The 27,193-nt window shown below is 42.0% G+C and overlaps 1 protein-coding gene across 8 annotated transcripts in view; it reads left to right on the top strand.

The window, feature by feature from the left end:
• The window catches only part of Tnrc6b (trinucleotide repeat containing adaptor 6B), a 227,315-nt gene extending 200,122 nt beyond the window's left edge, over positions 1 to 27,193 (top strand). For all 8 annotated transcript variants that reach the window (XM_010612493.2, XM_010612497.3, XM_010612528.3 and 5 more), the window contains 11 exons: positions 3,858 to 3,989; positions 4,308 to 4,406; positions 4,588 to 4,780; positions 12,293 to 12,430; positions 14,559 to 14,735; positions 16,025 to 16,171; positions 16,394 to 16,489; positions 20,212 to 20,436; positions 20,810 to 20,880; positions 23,262 to 23,401; positions 24,697 to 27,193. In XM_010612493.2, coding sequence (XP_010610795.1) covers positions 3,858 to 3,989; positions 4,308 to 4,406; positions 4,588 to 4,780; positions 12,293 to 12,430; positions 14,559 to 14,735; positions 16,025 to 16,171; positions 16,394 to 16,489; positions 20,212 to 20,436; positions 20,810 to 20,880; positions 23,262 to 23,401; positions 24,697 to 25,084 — 1,806 coding nt within the window. In that variant the 3' untranslated portion in view covers positions 25,085 to 27,193. The remainder of the gene's footprint in view (positions 1 to 3,857; positions 3,990 to 4,307; positions 4,407 to 4,587; positions 4,781 to 12,292; positions 12,431 to 14,558; positions 14,736 to 16,024; positions 16,172 to 16,393; positions 16,490 to 20,211; positions 20,437 to 20,809; positions 20,881 to 23,261; positions 23,402 to 24,696) is intronic.

Below are 27,193 nucleotides of genomic sequence, written 5' to 3'. Positions count from 1 at the left end.
CTTGGGCCCTTGTGTTTGAGAGGCAGGCGGTTGAACCATTGAGCCAAATCCCCGGCCCTGGCCATATATTTTGGATGCCAGCAGGTTGGAAGATGAAATAAGCAGAAATGAGCCCTTATGAATCACAGAAGAAAACTTTGGGAAGGAATTTGGAAACAATGCTGATGAGCCAGGATAGCACTGCCCAGTTGAAGTATAATATAAACCACATAATGTAATTTAAAAAAAATTTTTTTTTTTGGCACTGGGGATTGAACTGGGGTCCTTGTACTTGCAAGGCAGGCAGCGGAACCACTGGGCTAAATCCCCGGCCCGAAATTTAAAAAATTTTAATAGCCACATTTTAAAAGGTAAAGAGAAACAGGTAGAACTACTTTTAATGATGTATTCTTGCATTCTCAGGGCTGAGGATATAGGTCAGTGGCAGAGACCAGCACACCATGTTCTAGGCCCTGGGTTTCACCCTAGTTTGCTCTCACTCCCTCTCTCTCTTCGTATATATGCGTGTGTGTCTGTGTGTTCTTTAACACAGTATAGCCAGAATGTCATTTTCACATATAGTTGTCAGTGCTTACTATTACTGTTGAAATTTTTATTTTCCTTTCTCTTTAAACAAAAAGATTTTGTAACCTGATATGTATATACACTTGGAGCACATTTCAGTGTATACTAGCCATCTTTCACACACTCCATACAGTAATTCCCTGATGTAGGAACGAGTTCCATTCCAGCAGAATGTCTGTAAATCAGACTCATTTGTAATCTGACAGTGAGTCTTACACAATACAGCTGTGAAAGTTTGCAACGCAAATGTTGGGGGGGGCGCACCTGAGACTAGTAATTAACTTATTGGGTAGCGTAGGCCTAGAAAATTGTAGAAAGTTACTGTACTAGTTTCACAGGGCCACCATAACAAATTATACAAGCTGTGTGGCTTAAAACAATAGAAATTCAGGCAGATATAATTCCTACACTCTGGGTGCTGAGGTAGGAGGATCGCAGTTCAAACCAGCCTAGACGATTATGTAAGACTCTTAATTCAAAATAAAAAAGGACTGAAATGTAGTTCAGTGAAGGCCCTGGGTTTATCAGTTCCCAGTAGTGAGGGAAATAAAATGTTATTCTCTCACACATCTGGCATGCAAGGATGAACATGTATAAGGTATGCTGGAGGTTAGAACACAAAATAAGCTGAGGCTGCAAAAAAAAAAAAAGGCTTCTTAAAAGAACATATAGTTTGGTTTGGTGACTTGGAAAGAAATCCTTGCTTGGATTAATTGTTTAATGCCCCACAGGTTATTATAAAATAGAATTCATTTTTTATTGCTTTTGTTTTTTTCTATTGAGAAGGATATTCAGGGCTGGTTCAGCTAGCTCAGAAGTGGAGCATTCATGTAAATATGTGCAAGGCTCTGGGTTAAATATGTAGCATGCTTAATGGAAAAAAAATAAAGTTCAAACCATGAGAGCTACAGACAAAGTAAATTATACAGCAGAGAAGGGATTTATGTAAAGGATTGTAGAGCCTTGTCTGGGATCTTTAAGAAATGTTGAAGGTCTTCAAGAAGTATTACGTATCGATGACAGCCCCTCTTTTTCTGAATTTTTAAGGCAAAAGGGAAGTAGTGTTGGGACCAGAGCTACCAGTGAAGTGTATACTAGAGTATGTGAACTTCCTAATGCTAAATTCCAAACTTAACCCATGTAAGTGGTATGGGACAGTCCTCCTTCAGGCTTGCTGCCAAGAAGGGCAGAGGGACCTGAAGTGCTCCACTAAAGATGGGTGTCCCTGTAGATGGAGCCTGAGAGCTGAAATGAAAAGGAAGCACCTCTCCCCTAGCAGGAAACCATGAGAATGTGGAAATTTTTATACAGTTTCCAAAAGGTGAAATAAAATGGCTAAAAGGCTGATGAGCTTGGTGTCGATTCTAGGCATGAATCTAAACTAGATTTTCAAAAAGATGGTTTGTGACCACCTGTGTTAGCAGTAAGCATAGTTTGCTACCAGGTTTTAACTTATTTCCTTCATTGATTGATTTAAAATATCATATGAAGAAAATGATACAATTGTCATACCTGTACTTTAGCAGGCCATTTGACATGCTGTGTTTTGGATGAATGGAAATTATAGGCTAAGTGCCAAATAGTTGTATGGATTAGTAAATGACTGGCTGTTTAAAGATTGATAGAGTTCAGGTTGGAAGGAAGTTTTTAGTGGCATCCTACCAGATTATCCTCAGCTGTGTCAAATTCCACATTCCTATGGATGACCCAGAGTTTGGGGGTTGGTTCACAGGCTTTGTAATAAGTGGAATAACACTAGAGAAAAGAATTTGGTGGAGGGACTCATGTTAAAATACAAAGAAGTTCTTTTGTTTAATGGGTATTCGTAGAGTACTGTGTACCATGCACATAAAAATAAATAGAAGGTCCTAAATTTGAATCAAGAAATAAATTAATAAAAATTAAAACCCAGCTGCATGGCTTAAATATTAATATTGCTTGGGAAGAGCAAGACATTTTAATTGACACTGCACTTCATGTTTGAATTGGGAGTTTGGATGTGGTCACCCAAGAACCTGAGATAGTAGGCATTATTAATGGATGCTGTCTTTGAAGAGGATGGTTACTAGTGACCAAGCGTGCTTGATGTGAGTGAAAAATGGCTTTCTGCTCTGGGCTCTTCATTGAGAAATAGAGTGAGCTACAGGTGGAAAAAAAAAAACTGGTCTTGTTTAGCTGAAGATGAGAGGCAAGGGAATTGTAATCCTTGTCTCTGGCTGTTTGAAGAACCATCGTATGTTATAATATGAACATTTATGGAGTACAATTCTAAGTATTTGACATAGATCAACTCAATATCCATGGCCCTAACATGGAAGGGGATCCCCTTTCTGTCACTAGTGCTCCCAGCAGCCTAGCCTAGTTTACTCCTGAAATCCAGGGAGAAGGAACCAGCTGGGCTATCTGACCTACAGGCTCTTTCCATCGGCTCTCTGTGACTGTTGGGTATTAGACGTCATCAGTTGATTCTCTAGTGTCTCTTGCTCATAGCATTAATGTGTTCACTCCATGCAATTTGGTATATTTTGTTTTATGGCACATTTCCAGTAATAATTTTTCAATCAAACAATAGCAGTATTGTCAGATTTTTTTTTTCTTGAAGATGATTTATTGACTGTAAAATTCATCATTTTTATTGTAAAAAATTGGAAAGTCTAGGAAGAAAATTAAAAATTTCTTATATTACTGCTCAGTGATGAAATGATCGTTGTTAACACTTTAATGTGTTTCCTTTAAATATTTTTCAATTGGACTCAGCATGGTGGCTCATGCAGCCTTGTAATCCTAGCACTCAGGAGGCTGAGGCAGGAGGATCACTGCAGTTTCAGAACCAGCTTGGACTACATAGTGAGATCCTGTCTCTAAAAATTTTTGAGGGGGCCAGGGATTTAGCTCAGTGGTTCCACTGCCTGCCTTGCAAGCACAAGAACCCAAGTTTGATCCCTGGTACCAAAAAAAAAAAAAAAATTTTTTTTGTTTTTTTTTGAGAGGCTGGGGATTTAGGTCAGTGGTGCCATGCCTGCCTCACAAGTACAAGGTTCTGAGTTCAATCCCCCGAACCAAAAAAAAAAAAATTTTTTTTGTTTTTTTTTGAGAGGCTGGGGATTTAGGTCAGTGGTGCCATGCCTGCCTCACAAGCACAAGGTTCTGAGTTCAATCCCCAGTACCAAAAAAAAAAAAAATTTTTTTCAAGGAAAAAAATGGTAATTCTTGCTTTAGATCATTAAGATGATTTTTCACAGAAAAGGTTTTACTTTGGAATTCTGAGAATCTTCCTCCCCTTTTTTGGCTAGGTTTCTGCCTCAATGCTCAAGCAGTTTCCCAACAGTGGCCTGAATCCAGGTCTTTTCAATGTGGGGCCCCAGTTATCTCCTCAACAAATTGCCATGCTGAGCCAGCTTCCACAGATTCCCCAGTTTCAGTTGGTAAGTAGTGATTCTCCTCCGGTAGCCAAAAAAGAAAAACTATTTGCTCCCTTTTTTCTTTAGCTTTGATTTCTGTCACATATCTTGATCGCTTTTTATGTTTGAGGACATTAGATCAAACTTCGGTGCAAACTGTTGAATGTGTGTAAAGGCTGAAACACCATCTCAGCTAGAGGTAAACATAAGCAGCTGACCCAAAACTCGGCAGTATTTCCCTTGTTGATGCTTTTGACTCAGCACTTGCACTTCAGCAAACAAATGCTTGCGGTGTTCCTCGGTAGCCCATCTTGGTCCCTTCTCTTCCTCCTTGCTTTGTAGGCATGTCAGCTTCTCCTGCAGCAGCAGCAGCAGCAGCAGCAGTTGCTCCAGAACCAGAGAAAGATTTCACAAGCAGTGCGCCAGCAGCAAGAGCAACAGGTACGTGGAAGGGAAAGGTTGCCCTATGCTCTGCATGTGTGGATGTAGCTCAGTGGGAGAACTCACATCTTGGCTTAACCTCTGATGGCAAAAAGGGATCCTATGCAGCCTTCTCTAGTGAAGTTCAGGATGTTGGCTAATGGTTTGTACTCTTCTGCTGGACCCCTCCTTGACCTGGCAGTTGGCTCGAATGGTGAGTGCTCTCCAGCAGCAACAGCAGCAGCAGCAGCAGCAGCAACGACAGCCTAGCATGAAGCATTCGCCATCTCATCCCGTTGGGCCCAAGCCACATCTGGACAACATGGTACCCAACGCACTGAATGTGGGGCTCCCAGACCTTCAGACCAAAGGGCCAATCCCTGGATATGGTTCTGGTACGTTGTTCATAATGAAAACTACCACCTTAAAAATCGGCCTGCCTTGGGCCGGGGATTTAGCTCAGTGGTGCCTGCCTTGCAAGCTCAAGGACCTGAGTTTGATCCCCGGTACCAAAAAATCTGCCTGCCTTAGACGATGGTAGATAAATATTTTCATCCCTCTCGTACACAGGAAGTTGAGATATCTGAGGCTCTTAAGTTTCAATGGTTTTCCCAAGCTCTCACCATTCAGTCAGTAAATAGAGATTAAACTCCATAGCAGCCTTCTGCTACTATGTGTCTATGAAGGCTATACTGATCACTTCTACTAGGTTTTTTGAGGTGACTGAGGGGTGCTGAGGATGGAACACAGGGCCTCTAAAGCTCCTTTACTAGGTTTTGAGAGATGATCTTGCTATATAGTTCATCTTGGTCTTGAACTCGCTATGTAGCCCAGGCTGGCCTTGAGTTTGAAAGAATCCTCCTGCCTCTGTCTTCCCAGTGCTGAAATTACAGGTGTGCACCACCCATTTTATAATCAAAAAATATTAAAGCCAGTTAAATATTAGTACATCTGTGAGTGCTACACATGGCTGAGGTTATAATCTATTAAAATATACAAGTTGAAGTTTTTCACTGACTAATAAAATTACCTGCTTAAAAAATGAGAAACTAGGGCCGGGTATTTAGCTCAGTGGTTCCAGCCACTGCTTTGCAAGCGCAAAGACCTGAGTTCAATCCCCGGTACTGAAAAAAAAAAAAGAAAAACTAAAATTATTTAAGTCAGACTGATAAAAATTCATCTGATACTAGAATTTCATATGATTTAAACAGAATTAGCACAAGTAGTCTGTGCCTTTGACATTCATTAAGAACTTTTTGGCAGACAAATCTTACAACTAGGGAACATGCTATGAGAAGAATCCCCTCAGTGAGGCAATAGTAATTTTAAAATAAAATTTAAAAATTAAAGACACCGCATATCATAGCAGTTTCTTCACAAACTGACATTTAGGGTTTATTAGGCGATGTCATTCTATGCAAACTCGAAACACAAGAGTTGAGGCCCAAAAGCCATCCTGTGGGTGACAGTGACTGGACATATGGCTGCTCTCTGCTCTGATCCCATGCTCCTCCATTTGTAAGGCCCATGTTCAGGGGTGGGCAAAAACCCAATGGTGAAGGAATCGTCAGCTTCCACTAACTTTCCCCTTAAAAATGATTGCCTGTGAGCCGGGCGTGCTGATGCACACTTGTAATCCCAGCACTTTGTGAGGCTGAGGCAGAAGGATTGCAAAATTGAGCCTAGCCTGGCAACTTAGTAACTTGGTGAGACCCTGTCTCCGTTTTTAAAAAAGAGGACTGGGATGTAAACTCAGTGTGAAGGCCCTGGGTTTAATCCCCAGTGCCAGGCAAACAGAAAAAGATCAGCCTGCGAGCTGACTGACATTCAGAACAGCCTTTTTGAGGTTGGAGTGTAACTCAGTGGTAGAACTCTGAACTAAAATTTGCAAGCGCCAAAAACAAACAAAAATAATCTTTCTTCCACCTGAAGTAAAAGGGCAGGCTTTTGGTGCATGGTACCTCTTTCTGCTGTTGGCCTCTGGGCTACTGGAATTCCAAGGCTGGGGGAGCCTCCCATAACAACTCCTACAAGTGTAGTGACCACAGGGTTCCAACCTTTGCACCTCCCCCTACACCCTCTCCAGAGCTGGGGATTGAATTCAAGGGTCTGCTAACACTGAGCTACATTCCCAGCTTTTTTGAGACAAGGTCTTGCTAAGTGGCCCAGGTAGGATGTGATCTTTCGATCCTTCTGCCTTAGTCTCCCTCAGTGCTAGGAGGACAGGTGTGTGCTACTTCGTGTAGCTTCAACTTTAACCTTCTTAAACAGATGCTCTGTTAAGGACAGTCTGGTGGAGGAATCTGAGTACTTCTATGCCTGTGAGCTGTGAACTTAAGCACAGCGTGTGATAAGCAGAGCAGCTTGCACTTTGTCAGAGCACAGTAGGGCTGGGGGTGTAGCTCAGTGGTAGAGAAGCTCACATAGCAAATCCTGGGTTCAGTCTCCAGAACGACACATACCCCCCCACCCACACACAGTGCAAGTGTTCTCAAGGAAGAGTTCGATAGTGAAAAAGCATCTGAGTCAGAGGTAGCTTTTTCACGTCTGTAAACAACACTTTTCAACTTTACACTCATCCCAAGGGCATGTCACTAGATGGGAAGAAAGTCCCCTTCTGTAATTAGAACAGGTAGCTTAGTGATGCTAATGCCTAAACACATGTGACAGTGTGTCAAGAAAAGCCAGAGCCTCACATGCCAGGCAAGTACTCTCCTGCTGAGCTCACCCCCAACCCAAGACTCCTTCTTATTTATTCTTTGCTTTTCTCTCTCCCCTCCTCTCTCCCTCCTTCCCTTCTCCCCCCCCCTGCCTTTCTTTTGTCTTTTGTTTTTTTTGATACGAGGTCTGGATATGCAGTTCAGGCTATCTTTGAAATCATTATGTAGGGCCAGGCATTTAGCTCAGTGGTGCCCCCGCCTACCTAGCAAGCACAAGGTCCTGAGTTTGATCCCCAGTACCAAAAAAAGGAGAAAGAAATCACTGTATAGCCCAGGCTGGCCTCAAACTCACAGCGATCCCCCTGCCTCAGCCTCCTGAGTACCAGGATTATAATTGTGTGTCATCACACCCAGATAAGACTTTCATTTTAATCATGACCTGATGGTTTATAATCTTAACAAGTTAAAATTTTCCTTAATTCACATTATCACATTTGTTTGAGTTGAAAAATATTTATTAGCTGAAAATAAATTTTATTTGGCTACTTGTTTAGAACAAGCTAAATCTGCACCTACAGAAACTCCTAGCCAGGTACAGTAATCCCAGCTACTTGAGAATATGAAGCAGGAGGATTGAAAGAAAGTTCAAGTCCAGCTTAGGCAACTAAACAAGACCCTTTCTCAGGGGAAAAAAAAAAAAAATAGCTGGGGATGAAGCTTAGTATGAGGCTGGAAAATTCGCTGAAATATATTTAAGTATGTGTAAAGATTAAATATTTTCCAAAAGCATTGTCAAAGATAAAATAACAAGCAAATATTTCAAGTTTTCTTAATTCTGATGTACGAAACTGTAGAAGATACCTGTAAGTGGAAAAGTAGCAACAAAAATTAAAGGTTTCTTATACGTCTTGATAAAGCCTCTTTTGTTATATTTTCTCAGAATTAAAATGTCGGATAATAACTGCCTAATTCTCACTGGTTCTTTTATAAAAATAGATGGTTTCTAATTCTCTGTTTTTAGCAAATGTGAAAATACACCTAATTCAGTTGTCAAATGATAATGGCCTATCTACAAATTATGTTTCAGTATCTGTCTTTTGGGCAAGAAGTCCCTCAGCTTTTTAGAAAATTCATCCCCAAAGCTCAGCTCTATGGTGCATGACTGTAGTCCTGATACTCAGGAGGCTAGAGCAAGAGGATCACTTTAGCCCAGGAGTTCAAGAGCAACCTGGGCAACATAGCAAGACCTGGTCTCAAAAAAGACAAGAGTATTGGGGGAGGGAGAGGGAGATAAACCAGGCATGGTGTACACCTGTAATCCCAGAAGTTCCAACCAGTCTGATCTGTAAGTACATAGCAAGACCTGGTCTCAAAAGAAAAAAAAGAAAATCCTTTCTTAATAAAATCTACTTTTTAAAATTAAAAACACTTAGCAAATTTTGTAATATTTATCTGTGTGGTACACCCAGTGAAGAGTAGAGCTGTGAATACTGAAGATTGTAAAAGTGACAGAAGTGGGCCGGGGATTTAGCTCAGTGGTTCCGCCGCCTGCCTTGCAACTGCAAGGACCAGAGTCTGATCCCCGGTACCAAGAAAAAAAAAAAGTGACAGAAGTGAAATTGATATCTATACTGAGATAATTACGTCAGATACCAGGTGTTCGTGTAGACATGGCACAGTCGTTTTAAGATGGGCAGTTATGGGTGATTTGTTTTTTATATAATTTATTATAATTGTTGTAAAAGCAGTAGTTGTTGGGTGTGGCAGTACACTCCTGTAATCCCAGAACTCCAGGAGGCTGAGACAGGAGGATCACAAATCCAAGCCAAGCCGAAAGGGCTGGGGATGTAGCTCAATCGAAAGGTCCTAAATTCAGTCTCCAGTAAAAAAATTAAAAGCAGTAGTTCCTTTCTTCCTTCTGTGTGTGTGTGTGTGTGTGTGTGTGTGTGTGTTGCTAGGGATTGAATCCATGGACTTGCACATGGTAGGCAAGCATTCTACCACATCCACTCCCCCAGAGCAGTAGTTCTTTTTTTTAATCTACAACAACAACAAAAATGTAGTTTAACTATAGACAGAGGAACAAAGTCATAATTTAAGAAAAAGTTAATTTAAGAAGATGTCCTCAAGAATATAAGAACCAAGCCAAAATGGTAGGGATGAATCGACAAGGAATTAGAGTGTGCGAGGCAGGAACAAGTGAGTCTGGCAGGACAGATAAGAGAGGTAAAAGGTTGTGCTTGTAAGAATGATAAGAGAGGGCTGAGAGTTTAGGTCAGTGTTCCACTGCCTGCCTAGCAAGCTCAAGGATCTATCTGGGTTCGATTCCTGGTACCTGCCCCCCCAAAAAAGAAAAAGAATGACAAGAGAGGTAAAAAGGCATGTTCTGGTGAAATGAGTCCCAGGGAAGGCAAAGGGCCTGTCTTATCTCTGCTTATATCTCAGCTCCTAACACGGAGCTTGCCCCAGATTAGGCTGCCTATAAATATTCACTGAGCTGAATGAACTGGCTTGTTTGATTTTAAATGCTCTGTATTTGTGAATTAGACGTTTACAGGGAAGCCACTTGGTAGAACTGAAGATGTTTGGTTTTGATGAAGTGGAGAGTATAATGAAGTCAGTATTTTCCTGGGTTTGAGCTATGAGAGTTCATAAATTGCCAGAGGTCATCAATGAACTGTCCTCCACTCTTTGTTTCAGGTAGCACTTAAATCACAGTGCCTCCGAACTTCTTCCACTACTATCATCAGTCATATTCCATATTCTAGTGTCATAAGGTTGCTATATAACTTCAGAGAAGTCACTGTGTGTGTGTGTCTGTGTGTGTGTCTGGGTCCTCTCCCAGTGCTGCAGATCGAACCCAGGGCCATGTGTGTCCTAGGCAAGCTCTGTACCACTGAGCTGCACTCCCAGCTCCCAGTGTAATTTCTGCACTGGTTTTTCCCCTCGCTGTTTTGTGTTCATGGATTGACCCTTCCAAGACAGATCTAGTTCCTTTTGCCCCTCTTCCCCCAACACTCTTTTGGTTTTCTTCCTTACTGAACCCTGTGATGTGGTTGTGGTTCTTCCCTGTTGGAAGGCACTTGATCTCCAAGTTTCCAGTGAGACATTTATACACTTCAGCTAAACTTCAGTTCGATCTCTCTTAAACAACTAATTTACCATGAGTTTTAAGGACATTTTAGAGTAACTTAAAAGAAAACTAAAAATGTAGGGAATGCTTCCTTATCTTCTTACCAGTGCTTGCATTCTTTTTCATCTTTGCCCGTATCCTGAGTTATTTTCAAAAGCTTTCAGATGGCCTGCACCGTAAGCATCTTGGCCTAGTTTTCTCACTCTGATGCAGAAATGTAATTTGTTTAGGGAGCAACCTGCTTAGTCCTTGAAGGCTAGTATCAGCGAAAGCCCTCATTCCTTTTAGCCTCCCTGTTTTCCCATCTCTTTTTATTTCTACCACATAGGACAAATGAAAAAAAGATCCTCTTTTCTTTAAAAGTCATTTAATTTGAAATATTTCCATCTCGTTCCAAAAATGTCTGCTCCCTACTCCCACCTCCAAGCAATCACTTGGACTAGTAAATTCAGTTATAAACATGGGGTGGAGCCTGGTTCTTTCATAGCAACTTTTTCTTTGGTTGGTTTTGGTTCTTGTTTTGATTTTTTGTGATCAGGTCTCACTGTGTAGTTCAGGGTGGCCTTGAACTCACAGCAGTCCTCCTGCCTCAGCCTTCTGAGTGTTGGGTTGTACCTCCACAACCAGTTTATAAATAGTGACATTGTACAACAAAGGGCAAGATTTCCTCCTTGATTTATTATGTTTATAACAGTATCCCACACTACTAGGATCAGCACTGGAGAAAACCATGAGGTGAGCCTCAGTGGGATTTGGCTAAATGGAGCTTGAGGAAGACCTGTTAGGCATCCTAGTGGTAGGAAGACAAAATGAACCCCTGGAGCCTGGTCTGGTTGGATCTGCACAGCTTCTTGGTTAAGAGAGGGGACCAGCATTCAGCCCTGCAGGCCCTTATAACCTTGATGTGGTGACCGTGCTCACCTCCCTCTGATGCCTACACTGTGCCACTGTCATTGTGTTCCCCCTATGTGGTCTCATTTGTCTGTGGATATTCATTGTTCTCCCCTTTGCATGTGTCATTTGTTTTAGCCTTTTTTTTCCTTCTCTCCTACCCTTCTCTTCTCCACCTGTCCTCATTTCCTTTCTTCTTTCTGCTCTTCTTCCCTTCCTTCCTTTTTTTGAGAGTCAGTTTGAAGTGTTATGTACTTTCTGTCCCGAATGGAAAACTAGTGGTGGCCCCATAAGACCCCATCAAGCTTCTCACATGCATGTGGCTTTCAGCTCTCTTACTGTATTCAGTGGGAAAATGTTACCCACCTCGACTCAAGAGCTTGACACCTAGAGCTTATCTGGCAGTGTGAATTCAGAGCCTTTGCTGACTGCATCTCCATCTTTGGAGTCTTGTTCATGTAAAGTCTACTTTCAAATCACTGTCTAAGATTCTATCCAACCTTCATCTGCACCATTCTCACCTTGTATCTCTTTTTTTCTTCTTCTTTTTTTCTTTTTTGACTAAACTTGTGCTAGCAAGGCAGACAGCGGAACCACTGAGCCAGCCATATCCTGGCCTACCTTGTTTCTCTTTTTAAACCACCACCGTACACACACACAAATTTCATTCCATCCTAGGGGGAGAAAGATCCCAACTTTTTTTTTTAAGACCGTAGATATCATGACTTTTCATTTCTCCCCATCACCTGCCACTCTCTGCCCCCCTCGGTCCCCAGTCAGGCTTCTTGGAGTCCCACTGAACTGAACACACTTGATTGTCATGCACCAGAGCTTTGCACTTGGTTTCCTAAGCCCTGACTCAAAGGCCCTCTGAAAAAAAGCCTTTCCTCCCCTAGGTACCCTGTTGCTGCTGTTTATGGTCTTTACATCATTTGGAGAAATGATGGCCCTAGTAGACTTTTTTGCAGTGTTTGCTCGGTGAAAAGATAGATTCACACAGGCACTGAGGTACCCTTAGTAGATGGTATTGACACGTGTCGTCATGCCCTAACAAGGAGACAGAACTTTTTTGGCAAGTGAGAGCCATAAGCAGAATTTTAAAGCAAAGAATTTGTTTCTTTGTGGGGAGACTTTGGCTTAGCCTGTGAGCAACAAACAAGGCATTCATGGGTTCCTGAGAATACTCGTTTGCTGAGAGGAGAGATGTGTGGTCTCGGTTTCAGGCTTCAGTTCTGGCAGCATGGACTACGGCATGGTTGGTGGGAAGGAGGCGGGGACCGAGTCTCGCTTCAAGCAGTGGACCTCCATGATGGAAGGACTGCCCTCTGTGGCCACACAGGACGCCAGCTTGCACAAAAATGGTAAGAGCGGGCTGTACTCAGCAGGGCTTGATGAAGCGTGAAGCACAGGTCTTTCCTTAATGAGTCTCTTGATACTGTTTCCCCAAAATTTTATGCTTATCCATCAGAGAAAGGTTAGGCTTGTGTGTATTTCAAATTACAAAGAATTTAAGTGCTAGTTCTAATTACAGGGACATAATTGCCCACCTGTTGTGGGATTAAGGGTAGTAGCAGTTAACTTGGTGACCCACTAGGTGCCTAATAAAATGGCTGAGAAGGGACAATCAGCTTGACCCCCCCCCTTCTATTTTGTTTTTGTTTCTTTAAAAAACATCAAAACAATGTCTGTCTTGTTGAGTAATGGAACAATGTTAAGTTCACCAGCTTTGGAAAAATTTCTGCCCTTTAAACTCCAAAAGATGACTAATAGGCCAAAATACACAGGGGTTGAACTTTTTTCACAAGGCTTTCTTGTTCTTTGTGGGTTACAATGTCTTACAGGGCAGCTTTTGAGGCTTTGGCTTTGGCTGTGAATGTAAATCTGCCCCTCCACACCATAATTGTTTCTCCATTTCCCTGCAAAACAGATTAAAGGTCTCCAAACCTTCTTTCAGCCTTCCGTTTCAGTATTTGTTTCATGTGTTAGTAATTCCCCTGGACTCCCCCATACCCATTGGTACCGACGAGTGTAAATGGCTGTCCCTGGTGCAGCACCCTGGCAGGCTCATCCCTGAGTCAATCAGCCTGTAGTCTTTCAGATTTCCTTAATCATCACCCTCTTTAGGAAGCGGATGGGAGATTGGGAAGGAGCTACATGCAGCTGTCTGCCTGCTATCCCTAAACATGATCATTTGATTTCATGGTGCAAAACCAATGATTTACTAGAATTATAAAATCTATTTCTGGACTAAATACCACTGTAACCAATGTGCATACTTCTGGACACTTTCACTGCTTTCTTGGGCTAATGATTCCCCAGGTCTCCTTGTCTCTGAAGACATGAAAGGTGCATGATCATAAATCCACAGTGACATGGTAGAGGCTATCTCTTGAAAATGAACTTGCCTCTTTAGAGTTTGTAGATAATGTTTTTCCCATTTCCTTAGAGATCTCCAAGGTAACTGAGCTTTTTGTTTTCCACTATTTCACTGCAATATACTTTGGAGCCAAATTTCTGTCTTTTAACTGATCATGGAGATGATTTTTTTTATAACCCTAACCCTGTTAGGCCAATCCAGATTATTTTATTCAGTATTTACACAAATATTTTAATAACATTATCCTAGAAATAATTTTAATTTCATAAGATGCATCCTAAGAATATACTGAGTAGCACAGTACAATGCATACGATTCATTTGAGAAGTAAGTAGAGCACACCTAAAATTTTATTTCAAGTAAAGCACTTTTTTGTTACTAGTTTAAGGGAATTTTAAGCTTTTTTTTCCGGCTTTGTAGCTTCAAAATGTGTGAAGAGGGGCACCAGCAAAGCCACTGGAATGCCTTTGGGAATGCAGTGACAAAGGATTTGCTGTTCTTGGTGTGTGAGGCCATGAGTCTTAGAGCTGCAGAGCTCATTGCTGGTCTTGTGTTGGCAGAGACCCCGAGTGGGAATTCTATCTCATTGCCTTGGAATTTAAAGCAATTGCAGATGCCTTTCTCTGCAGTGGCCTCTGTGCACACTGCTTCTTCCAGCTAACATAGGCCCACCAGCACTCAAGAACTGGGAGCAGTTATCATCAAGAGAAATGTCGTTTCAGATTCTCTACTGTGCTAGTTTGTTTAGTGTTCTTCCCGTTTCTCATTCTTGAGTGATTAGCATAGAAACCATTGGGATAATGATGTGATTCTTAGTTGCAAACATTTCATTGATTCTATAAATCATGATATTTTAAGACACAAAGGGACATTTGAGAATGAGAACCATCTTTTGGGCCTAAACTGAGAGGAGAGTCTCAGAGAGGTAAGATGAATTCTTACAATCATGCTGCTTACTAATCATAGGTTGTGTCTCCCATGCAACCACTTAGTCTAGCATTCTTTTTACTTCATAAGTTTCATTCTGTATTTGAGTTCCTCTAGAAAAAAAAGAGAAGTTCTGTTTGCCAGAGCACTCTCTGAATGAATTAATTACTTCTCTCTTTTCTCAGGCGCTATAGTGGCCCCTGGTAAGACCCGAGGAGGGTCACCATACAACCAGTTTGATATCATCCCTGGTGACACACTGGGTGGTCATACGGGTCCTGCTGGCGATAGCTGGTTACCTGCCAAATCTCCACCAACAAATAAAATCGGAAGTAAATCCAGCAATGCCAGTTGGCCTCCAGGTATTGCTCTGGAAATGGTTTTGCTAAGATAGCTTTTTTTTTTTTTTTTTAATTGTTGATTTCAGGCGCTAAACACTTTGCTGTGGCACTTGCTTTCCTTTTATTTTTAATTATTGTATGAAAGGCAAGGTACGTGCTCTAAGGTACTATAGAAAGAGAAAAATCTTCATCAGATAGGGAGCCTGGTACTAAAGGAAGCAGCTTTATTGATAAGACCCAGTATCTTTCCCATGTATAGGAAGCTCTTTCCGAGTGTCTGTTGAATTGGTTGGTTTATTTATTGGGCAAGTTTTTATTATCAGTTAGGTTTCAGGTATGTGGCAGTGAGTAAAATGAGATTGTTAATATTCTCTCTGTCTTTATGTCTCTGACTCAACAGGATGATCTGCTTTGATTGTAGAAAAATTGGAAAATTTAATATTGCAAAAATAAAAATAATTCTATAAATACACAGATAATCCCTCTAGATTTCTGTGTGTGCTTGTTGTTTGTAAATGTATAATGAATATATATAAATTTATTACATTAGGATGAGTAATGAATATTATTCATATATAATACATACTGTTCTTCAACAGGATTAGGAAAATAAAAATATTGCTTCTTTCAGATAGCTTTAAATGTTACTTGAATTGACCAGCAGAATTATTTGTAAACTTTCATGTATAGTCTCCGCAGTGATGGCAAACCTTTTAGAGCTTTCAAGGATAATAGCTCGCTGTGGCACATGTGCTGTAGGTCACCACTGCTGGTCTAGGGTTTCTCCTGATAAACTAAATTATTCCTGCTATTTATCCTTGAATGGTCTAGTTAGTAGTGGTTATTTGAATTCCGTTTTCCTTTGCATTTTTGGTTGATATCTAATGAGGAAAATGGGAGAGATTACTGGTCTCCAGCCCAGATTTTCTCTGTTCTTGGCTTGAGTTGAGTCCCTGGACAGTTTTAATGAGTCCCAGATTAAATACTCCCACTTTTCCCTTTATGCCTGGATTTCACTTCCAGGGTCCCAGAAGAGGGGACAGCCATGTTGTCAAGTTCATTACCACATTCAGACAGACGCTTGCTATGATGCCATAAAGGTGCTACTAGCAAGAATATATGTTAAAGTTCTTCTTTTAAATTTCATGGTGAATGCTTGCTTTGGCAACACATACATACAAAAGTTTCCTGATGAAAACCTGAGACAGTAGATTCAGTATTTAGACTTTCACCAACCCATTTCTTCTACTAAAAAAGTTATCTTTTTGTGAACAACCTTCTACCCCTAACATTTGTTGTTCTTGTCTCAGAATTCCAACCAGGAGTGCCATGGAAAGGTATCCAAAACATTGACCCTGAATCTGACCCCTATGTCACCCCAGGAAGTGTGCTGGGGGGTACAGCCACATCTCCCATTGTAGATACTGACCACCAACTGCTGCGGGATAACACCACAGGTAAACAAGTGCAGTGCCCCTGGTAGTTGTCAGCCTGTGGCTTCATTTGTACTTACAGGTACCTAATAATTTAACCAAAAAATATATTGCTTTTCACATCTTTGTTTTTGAGATAGATTTTATTTCCCTTCTATTGAAATTTAAATGAAATACTTTAAGGGTTTCACTGGTTATTCTGGCATGTATCTTCAATATTTTCTTCTTGTTCTTTGTCACCTCAAGGGTCTAATTCTTCCCTCAACACCTCGCTGCCTTCACCTGGTGCCTGGCCCTACAGTGCCTCTGATAACTCCTTTGCCAACGTTCATAGCACTTCAGGTATGAACCTTTCATAAAAGGAACATGCATTTATTTCCAAAGGAATATATTCACAGGCATTGAATTGCATAACTGATGTAGGGAGAAGCACGTCTTTTCTATTTGCCATGTCCTGAAGGAGCTTCTGGCCCTACATAGATAAGATGAGACAGGTACAGCTTTGGGGCAAGACCACTGGATAGGATCTCAGGAGCTGGGTGTGCCTGATGATGCGTCTCTTAACCAGCCGATCAAGAAATCAGTGGACATAGGAGCAACCAGTGAAGCCCAAGTTGTCATTCCAGTGGCAGCCATTAATAGTGTACTTTTCCCTAAAAATCCTTTGCTATACATAAATAAGAGCAGATTGCCAAAGTCAAAAAGAACATCTCAGTTAATCGTACCAACAATTTTTGTTAGCCTGGTATGATGATGGTACACGCTTGTCATCTCAGCACTTGGGGAGATGCTTGCAAGTTCAAGACCAGCCTGGGCTGCATAGCAAGACCCTGACTCAAAAAAAGAAAAAACAACTTTTTGTTGAATTTGTAGCCTTTTGCTTTTTGTGGGTTTGTTTGTTTGGGGTTTTTTTGAGAGATGATAGGAATGGAAAACTAAATGGATATAATACAGATAAGGATTTGAAGTCAACTCAGCACAGTGCCTTATAGGTAGTAGAAAATTCATTAGAAATTGGCACTTTGGTTTTGCAAAAGTTGAACATTAAGCTGTTAAGTTATTAAGATTTTTGTGTCTTGTCCAGGCTAAAGTAAATAGAAGAAATCTCTTTCTAGAAAGTCACTGCGGGTTCATGGTCTATACATGTTCTATTTCTTTGCATATTAATGGAAACCTCTGTCATATTAATAGTGCAACAGTAGCCTACCATTTATGGAATGCTCATGCAGGTCAGGCATCGTGCTAAATAAATCGTCAGCATAAGTTTTTTTTCTTTTCCTGTACCTGGGATCAAACTCGAGACTTGCTTCTCCCCCCCCCCCACTGGGGATTGAACACCGGTCCTTGAGCTTGTGAGGCAGGCAATGGAACCACTGAGCTACATCCCCCAGCCAGGGACTTACGCTTTTGAGGCAGGCAGCAGCACCACTGTACTAAATCCCAGGCCCCTGAATTTCTTTTTGATCTTCACCTTCCTTTTGATGCATAGGTCCCACTGTTATCCCCGTTTTGTAGATGGAGAAATTGATTCCAAAAACTATTAACAAGGGCTGGAGATGTAGCTCAGTGGAAAAGCACAAGCCTGGTGTGTGTGAAACCTTTGGTTCACTTCCAGCACTGCAAAAAATGAAAACAAGAGCCATTACATTTTGGCTCAGGTCTGAGCCTAGGTTATTAAGGACACACCTCAGTATTCCAGGTTTCATTTTTTCCTCGTGTATGTGTGTGTGTGTTTGTGAGAGAGAGAGAGAGAGAGAGGGTCTGGCTGTGTCCTTCAGGCTGGCCTCAAACTCTTGGAAATCCTCCTGTCTCAGCCTCCTGTGTTCTGGGATTACAGTGGTACATCTCAGCATCCTGAGATGTACCATTGTGCACTGCCCACCTGCTGGGCTGCCGGGTACCGGAGATTGGACCTAGGGCCTTTATTCTAAGCTATATCCCCATTGCCCTTCTCCCCCTTTTTGAGATAAAATCTTGCTGTGCAAACCAAGCTTACCTGGAAACTCACTTATTTAGCCTGGGCTGTCCTCAAGCTCTCACCATCCTTCTGCCTTAGCCTCCCAGGTGTTAGGATTACAGACAGGCCTGTGCTGTCTATGCCAATGTACCTGGCTTCTTTCTTTTTTATATATATAATTTCTTTTTCTTTTTGGACACAGGGTCTTGCTTTGTAGGCCAGCCTTGAACTCACTGTGTAGCCCAAGCTGGCTTGAACTTGTGGCAGTCTCCTGCCTCAGCCCCCTAGGTGCTAAGATTACAGGAATGCACCTCTGTGCCCAGCTCTTGCTTATCTTTTTTTTTTTTTTTCTTTCTTTCTTTCTTTCTTTCTTTCTTTCTTTCTTTCTTTCTTTCTTTCTTTCTTTCTTTCTTCTTTTTTTTTTTTCTTTGAGACAGGGTCTCACTATGTACTTCAGACTGACTTTGAATTCCCAGTGTAGCACAGGCTGGGCTCAAACTGGCAGTGATCTGGGATTATTGTCAAAAGCCACCATGCCCAGCACAAACTCGCATCGTAGAGCTTGCAAGGCAGGTGGCGGCACCACTAAGCTAAATCCCGTCCCTGGCTTATTTCTTTAATAAGTTTCAAGATGGAATCTCAATACATTGCTCCAAACTCTTAGGCGCTAGTGGTATTCCTTCCTCGACCTCCTGAATGGCTGGGTGTACAGTACACAGTACTGTGCTTGGCTGTCATCCAACTCTTTTACTCATAAAAATGGTCATAGGTTGAGCTATGTATCTTTTTCTTGCAGTTTGACATTGACCTGAAAGATGACTCAGGGATCATCTCACACTTGTCTAACAACAAAACCTATCCCATTCTCCAAATTATTTTTTCTTTCTTTTTCTTTAATATCTCTGTATATGTGCATGTGTATGTGTGTTACTGGGGATCAAACCCAGGGCCTTGTGTAGGGTAGGCAAACACTGTATCACCAAGCTACATCTTTACCTAGCTTGGCAATCTCTCAATCTGTCTGTGTTGCATTTTGAGACAGGGTGTCGCCCAGTTTCCTGGGCTAGCCTGGAACTCACACTCCCCTCATGTTGGCCTCTGGAATAGCAAAGACTAATTTTTTTCACCACACCTGGCCTTTATTTTTCTTTATATTCCAATGCATTAGTCACAAAATCTCAGAAGTTTTTCCCTCTCCTCTCTCCCTTGCCTCCTGGCTCCAGGCAGTACTGTCTCTGGAGTGTACAATTGAATTCCCTGTATCTAGTCCTCTTCCTCCTTTATCTTTGCTGTCACCATAATTGAAACACTCCATGATGAGTCTCCTACAGAAACTCCTGGTAGCCGCTTACTCAGCCCAAGCCTCTATCTTGTAGCCTATTTACCTCTTTGCCCCTGTGAAGTATTCCTCAGCCAAGACTGGAGGAGGACTTTATCCAGTACCATGAGAGTTTGTGTTGAACCTTGGCTTCGTTTTCCAATGGCTCCATTTTTCCCAAGCCCACCTATTTATGCAAATCTTTGATACCTGTCTTTGCAGAGCCTCTGCTGGCAGGCTGGGACACACTCTCCCCTGCAGATTAAACAAATTTTGTTGCTGGGGTTACCAGTCCTGTTGTTCTACTGCTGAGTCTTTCATCTGAACTGGAGTCTTAAGGATATCATTACTTTGGGCTGATTTTGTGCCTTAAGTATGGTAATCCCTTAGAGAATATTTGTTGATTTTTAAAATTTGTTTGAATATTGATATATCTATTATGCTGGTACAAGAAAAGTGCGGTTTTCTAATATATTCCCACACAATCAATATTTACAGAAAACTTGAGTTCTGCCGGTGCTCACATTATAACTACATCTATAAGCCTATTAGCTAAGAAAGTAGTAGAGAATGTTATCTTATTAAGCGTTCAAATCAATTTTGTCATTTCAGAGTAAAAAATTAAGAAAAATTTAAGCTTGAAGAACATTATTAGTTTGTACTTCTACTCTTACTGCTTTTTATTATATAAATGTGTGTGCTGCATCTGTGTGGAGACAAAATTTTTTATGTTACAGGAGCAAAGGTGGCCTGTCTAACCTTCCTACTTCCTGACTTTTCTCTTCACAGCAAAGTTCCCCGATTATAAATCCACGTGGTCCCCAGATCCCATAGGACACAACCCCACTCATCTCTCCAACAAGATGTGGAAAAACCACATCTCCTCCAGGAACACTACACCGCTGCCCCGCCCGCCTCCTGGCCTGACCAACCCCAAACCGGCGTCTCCCTGGAGCAGCACAGCACCCCGATCAGTCAGGGGGTGGGGGACACAGGACTCTCGGCTTGCCTCAGGTGAGGGGGTTCTGCCTTGGGTGGGGAGAACATAAGGGGCTACACACAAGAGCAGGTCACAGTTGTCTGCAGGGGTCACAAGTATCTCGTCATTGGAAAGTTACAGTCCACACAAGACAGACTCAGGCCTCTCAGGGACAGAGGGAGTGAAAATAAATCATCGTGAGGATTCTTGGAGGGAAATACTGTCTTGTCTTGCAGATAGGCAAAAAAGTATATAGAGGTCAGGGATTAGGAGGAAACAAGAGTCAGCATCAGGTAGAGGGAGACACTTTTTATAAAGATATGTGGGCTGCATGAAAATGTTTCTCCTTCATCACTTTCTTTAGCTTCTCTTAATAGTCTTCCTCATCCTTTTTCTGGTTGCTTACAGCCTCTACCTGGAGTGATGGTGGCTCGGTTCGTCCTAGTTACTGGCTGGTTCTTCACAATCTCACTCCACAGGTAATCATACTCTCTTGTGGTGTGCTAGATAGGACTCAGTTGTATTAAGAGAGAAGGAGGGGCCAAGAATTTAGCTCAATGGCACCACACATGCCTCACAAACACAAGGTCCTGAGTTCGATCGCTGGTACCAAAAGAAAAAAATAAGATTTAAGAGAGAGGAAATGAAGAGACAGGGAAGTTGGTAGTCTATTTCCTGATTGCTGCACAGAGGTCTTGCCTGTAGGAAGTAGGTCTCCCCTCACCACCCAAGGTTCCCAACCTCCTTCTGAAGGGAGCCTCTAAGGTTATGGAAATACATGTAGTTTAGAAAATAGGAGGAACCAAGAGGGTATCATCTGGCGATTCTGAATACCAGAGGTAATTTGTTGTACAGGTATGCTGGTTGGAGGCTGAACCAAGTGGGAAAGTAATGTTTTTACCACACACAAAGAAGTTATCTTGTTCATTTAGTTGTCCTACAAAACTTGAGAGTCAATGTTAACAATTTTTATGCTGCTTCAATAATCAACTGTCCATCTTTATAGTGGAAGGAACACTTGATTTCATAGCTTAAATGCCACATGAGTTCTTTTAATATTCCATCTGTTATCCTCTTTGATAATAGATGACACCCATGCCTTGCTCTCCTGACAAGCCCTGTGAGTAGTTATTTCTGGGATGGGCTTTCTCTGCCCAAAGCCACCCTTGCTGTCATCTTGGTTGCTCCATTAGCATCACACTCGGTACCTGAATGAGGCCAGATGAACCCTTCAGAACTGAACCCATGGCCTTTCTCTGCACTTGGCAGCGCAGCTGTCACCCCACTTTGATAAAGGGGTCAATTATGTCTTGCTCTTTTCAACATGTAAAATGCATTGTCTACCATTTAGTTCATACATGGAGTTCTGCATACTTCTCTAAGCCAACATTTCCCATAGTGTTCCTGTGAGATATTGTGAAGACTCTCGTCTGATTTTGTTCAGAATGTATACTTCATTAAACAAAAGCATTACTTTATTGCTGGGCATGGTGGCCCATGCCTGGAATCCTAGCACTTGGGAGCCTGGGGCAGAAGGATCACCACAAATTTGAGGCCAGCCTGAACTACAAAGTGAAACCCTGCCTCAAAAGAAGCAACAAAAAAAGCATTCCTTTGTCTTTGGAGAAATACATTTCCTCTCTATTTATTTGCCTGGCAAACCCATTTGTTTGGAATAAATCATAGGACTCATGTTTCAAGGTCATTTACAGAAGTCCTTGTTAACCTCCATAGACTCTTCTAAAAATCCCCTTAGTGCTGGGATTACAGGCGTGTGTCACCTCGCCCAGCTTTGGTGATTGTATGTGTATTAGACAGAATAGTTTACTTTTTTAAAAAGCTGTCTAATATGAATCTAGTCTCAATCTTAGCTTTAAAAATTATAAGAGCAAAATGAATCTGAATAAATTTACTTTTCGTCACCTAAAATGTATTTAGAGGTCATCTATCCTGAAAAGTCTCTTATGACATGTACTGACATGCTTATGTAGTCAGTTATCACTTATAATACTAACAGTGCTTTTTCTTGCCATTTTCTGTAAAGGGCTCTGGTTAAGGGCCTGGGATTTAGCTCAGTGGTGCCTCCACCTGCCTCGCAAGTGCAAGGACCCGAGTTTGATTCTCAGTACCAAAAGGAAAAAAAAAAGAGCTATGGTTAATTTCCATCCTTCCTCCTGCCAACAACAGCATAACTTTTTAAAGCAATTCCAATAGTAATGTATATAACCCAGAATTAACTGAAATGTTGCAATCAGCAGCTTAAATAAATCTATTTAGGAACTTCATGTTAAATTAATCACATCAAGTGAATAGGTTTGTTATCCTTCCCTCTTAACACTTAAGTGGTGAGAGTCTTAACTGGGGAGAAGAACTAAAGCCTTTGGTCACATTGCCTGAGGACAGCAAAGAACCCACTCAGAGAAAGAGGTAGAAATAGTCTGACCTTGAGATGGTCAAAGTAGGAGTAAGACGGTCTGTGAACTGGACCAGTCATTGACATTGTAAATAATCATTGTTGAGCAGTGCTTTTCTTACTTGTGTCTTTCTCTTTAACTGTGAGATTGTTTACTGGTGAGGCAGAAGAATATAAATTAGTAATACTGAGAACTTTACATGTTAAATTCTTATTTGGATGCCATCTCATTTCTTTTTAGGCTTAGAAAATGGCACACACTCCCTTGTTTTCCTCTTAAAGTATATAGACCATAGATTGAATCATATGTTTCATTTTGAGCTGTATTTTAATAAACATTTTATTTCCCAAATGGCAGTAGTAGGTCTTAGCCCAGTGCCTTATCTTGCTATTTGCCTTTTTTGCCATGCCGCATACTTTTATGTCATGAATATCATTACTCCTTAGATTGATGGGTCGACCTTAAGAACGATCTGCATGCAGCATGGTCCACTGCTGACATTCCATCTGAATCTAACCCAGGGCACGGCCCTGATCCGATACAGCACCAAACAGGAGGCAGCCAAGGCCCAGACTGCACTGCACATGTGAGTATTCCACCCTGTACCCAGGCAGTCAGGTATGCGTGTAGGATTCATGTGTGAGTATTCTGGTACCCAATTAATTAAACAGAGACATGCCATGTCTGAACTTAAAAGTCTTGGGTCCTGGGGTGACAGGTCTTTTCTGCCTAACTCAGCATAAATTATCCTATGTGTATCATAGGCTGATAATCAGAATTTCAAATGTGAATAATTTGTGAAGTAGTGAGTACTTGGGGGAGGCAGTAGTGAAATTTAACCCCGGGCCTTACACATGCTAAGTACTGAGTAAATTTTAAGTACCATGAACAAAGCCAATACTTAGGAAAATTAAATATTTTTAGTGCTAACATCTTTCACAATAGAATCTAGCTGCTTACTGAGGTCTCTTGGCCACAGATGCTGATTAATTTACTCTCTGAGTGAGTAGTAGCGTTTTCACCTACAGTAGATAGGACTGGGTTAGACGTTCACCATCCTTCTCCCTGTCACTGTCAAATTGTTGGACAAAAAAGAGGTGACTGACTCCCTTTGACTGCCGATACCATGACAAAAGCCCACATGCAGAGCCCAGGCAGCCAGGCAGCCTCTGAGACAGAGCAGCAGCTTCAGGTAGCTGGCACTGGGTTCCCTGATGCTCTGGGTGTGATCTTTTACCTTACCTCAGGGAGGTGGGGGGAAACATTTTTCTTCTCCTTTTCTAAGACTTGAACTTTATTTAGAGTATTTTTATAGCAATATTGAGAGTCAGGTACAGGGATTTCCCGTATATTCCAGCTCCCCGCTGCACATGCATAGCCTCCCAGATTATCAGCGTCACCCTCCAGAGTAGTGTATTTGTATTGGCCACAGCTATGAACATACTGCCATGTAATCCCCAGGCTCCATGGTTGGTGTTCACTCTTGTCAGTGCACATTCTGAGTTTGGACAAATGTATAATGACAGGTAGCCACCTATCATCATATTGTTCAACATAGTTTCACTATCTACAAAGACTTCTGTTTCATGGATTCATCCTCCAACATACACATTTTTCTTGATACAAGCTAAATTGACTAAAAAATAAGAATTCTATACCCTAGAGGCATGGATACATAGTATCCTCTGTCAGTCTTTGACTATTTTGAGCTTTGTCATTGCTGCAGTTGCAGTGAAGGCACTGATCCTCAGGCCTGGGGTAAGGCCTGTGACTGCATCCTAAAAAGCATCCGGGTGAGGTGCAGAGCACTGCAAGCCTCGATCCCATTTGCACTAGGGAGTCTCCCTTAGACCCACAGCTCTCTTTCCCTCTTTTCTCCAGGTGTGTGTTGGGAAACACTACCATCCTGGCTGAGTTTGCCACTGATGATGAAGTTAGCCGCTTTCTGGCACAAGCTCAGCCCCCTACACCTGCAGCAACCCCAAGTGCGCCGGCTGCAGGATGGCAGTCGTTGGAGACTGGCCAGAACCAGTCAGACCCCGTCGGACCTCCGCTGAACCTTTTCGGTGGGTCCACTGGGCTCGGGCAATGGAGCAGCAGTGCTGGTGGCAGCAGTGGGGCCGACCTTGCTGGCGCTTCGTTGTGGGGGCCCCCAAACTATTCTTCTAGCTTGTGGGGAGTCCCGACTGTGGAAGATCCCCATAGGATGGGTAGCCCTGCTCCTTTACTACCTGGTGACCTTCTGGGAGGAGGGTCGGATTCAATCTGAACTTAGAACTTTCAACTCTGACCTCGTGACCTTTTTTGGAACAGCAGCAGCACTAACTTGACCTTTTCGTTTTTTTTTTCAACTTGCAATAAATACATTTTTAAAAGGAAAAAAGAAAACGGAGAGAGAAAAAAAGGTGGGTCATTGCAGACTGTCTGAGCACATAGTTGCCTCCCTTATAACTTCAGTTTTTTCGTTTGGAATATGAATCCAAAAAGAGAACATATCACTCTTGAAATACTTGAATCATGAACGCCAACCTAGAAAGACAATGTGAAGCAAGTACACATACCATTTAAATTTAAACACAAAAAAATTAAAAAAATTAGTTTCTAGTTTTTCACTTTTTTCATGTTATATGGAAGTTGTTGCTAAGAAACATATATACTGAAAAAAAATAGCTTTTTAACTTTGTTTGCACTGGGTGTGTTTCCGTCCTTAGGTCTACCATGTTTGGGAGGGAGGGAAATTCAAAAGAATTGTTGGGGGAGGGGGGAGGGAAGACTTGACGGAGCCTCACTTTAAAAACAAAAACACAAAAAACCTAGAAAAAAAAAAAGGAAAAAATTTGTGATTGGCTGGTTGATAAATACCAGTGTGTTCTGGCACATGTAACTGCCCAGGCATGCTTGTTCTGGTATGTGTGTGCACGTGTGTTCATGTGCATTCGCGTGCATCCTCCTCTGTCTCTGTGTGTGTGCACCTGCGTCCTGCCCTCCACCTCCCACCCCACCCTGATTCTCAGAAAGCTGCATTGCTGACAGTCAACAGGCTGGCTGGCCGGCCATCTGCTTCTTCTTTTTTGTTGTTGTTTAACTATGAGAACACACAAGCATGGGGAGCTGCTGCGACTCCATCCACTCCGTTGAGCTGCACTGATTCGAAGAGTGCTTCTTGATGAGCACAGGGAGCTCCTTCCACTTGTGCATCAGCATCAGCCTGAGTGTGAGTTCTCTAGCTTTTCTCTTGACCTAGCAGTAGAGCGGAGCACTGCCAACTCCAAGAACCGGAGAGCAGGAGGTATCTCTTGGAGCAACTGTGTGTTCATTTTCTGTTTTTCAAAGTGAATGGCCAATAGGCACATCTGAGTACTTGTTACGTTTCACGCAGGCCTTTTCATTAGTTTGAATGGGAACAGAAGATGAGATAGCTTTTAAATGATGTGATGTCTCAAAAGCAGAAAAAAATGTGTTCCCTCTTTCCTGTGTGATCAGGTGTGAGAAAGTTGTCCAAAAAAAGAGAAAAAAATCAGGTAATGCCGAATTAAATTTCCGTTGGTTCTCATTTTCATTCGATGAAAACAAAAGTTGTGAGCAGCCTCCTGGAAGCATCGCAGCTCCTCCCTCTCTGCTCCTCTCTCGCCGAGCGTTACCTGTGCCAGGCCGTGGCGTGTTACAGCACCAGGCCATCACTGACAGAGACGTTTACTTAACGAATGTTCTTAAACCAGTGTGTACTTCAAGTGTTTCCTTTTGTTTCTCTGTGTTGTGTATTTCCTGTGTATGTGGTTTTGCTTAGGCAGGATAACTTAGCAAAGACTTTTTAAGTGTTGCACCTTTTTTGGTTTTGACCTCTTCCCCCCCTGTAATGTTGCTTTTTTATTTCGGTATTTAAAGACTTATTTTTTAAGCATCAATGTAGTAGTACTCTGGGCCGAACAGGAGGCAATGTTTAATCCACAGTTATCACCAACATGTATATATTATGTTGGATTCAAAATATATACAACTGCTTATTGTGAAGAGAGTGACAAGAAGACCTGAAGGGGTTTCCCTTCATATTAAGCAGATGGTGAGGCGGGCAGGTGAGGGAGGGGCTGTGTGCCGGTGACATGCTAGCACTTGTGTGGACGTCCCAGTCTGCATCATTCTGTTCAACATAAAGTGCCGACATTCTGTACCAGCAAATACCTGCCCATTCCAGCCGTTGGTGGGAGCAGACCTCTACTGTCCTCCATAACTTGCTGCTATTGAGGACAAGGGAGTTTTTCTTTCTTTAGCATCTTCAGTGAAGGATACAACAATGCCTAATGTATTTTTTCAGCTGTGTCTGTGTGCAGGTGGGTAGATGGGTGTGTATAAGAAAAGGCAAAAAAAAAAAAAAAAAAAA

This window comes from Fukomys damarensis, unplaced genomic scaffold, assembly GCF_012274545.1.
Source record: "Fukomys damarensis isolate Sample0158 unplaced genomic scaffold, DMR_v1.0_HiC HiC_scaffold_19, whole genome shotgun sequence".
Classification (NCBI taxonomy): domain Eukaryota; kingdom Metazoa; phylum Chordata; class Mammalia; order Rodentia; family Bathyergidae; genus Fukomys; species Fukomys damarensis.
This window is presented reverse-complemented; position numbering and strand designations above follow the sequence as displayed.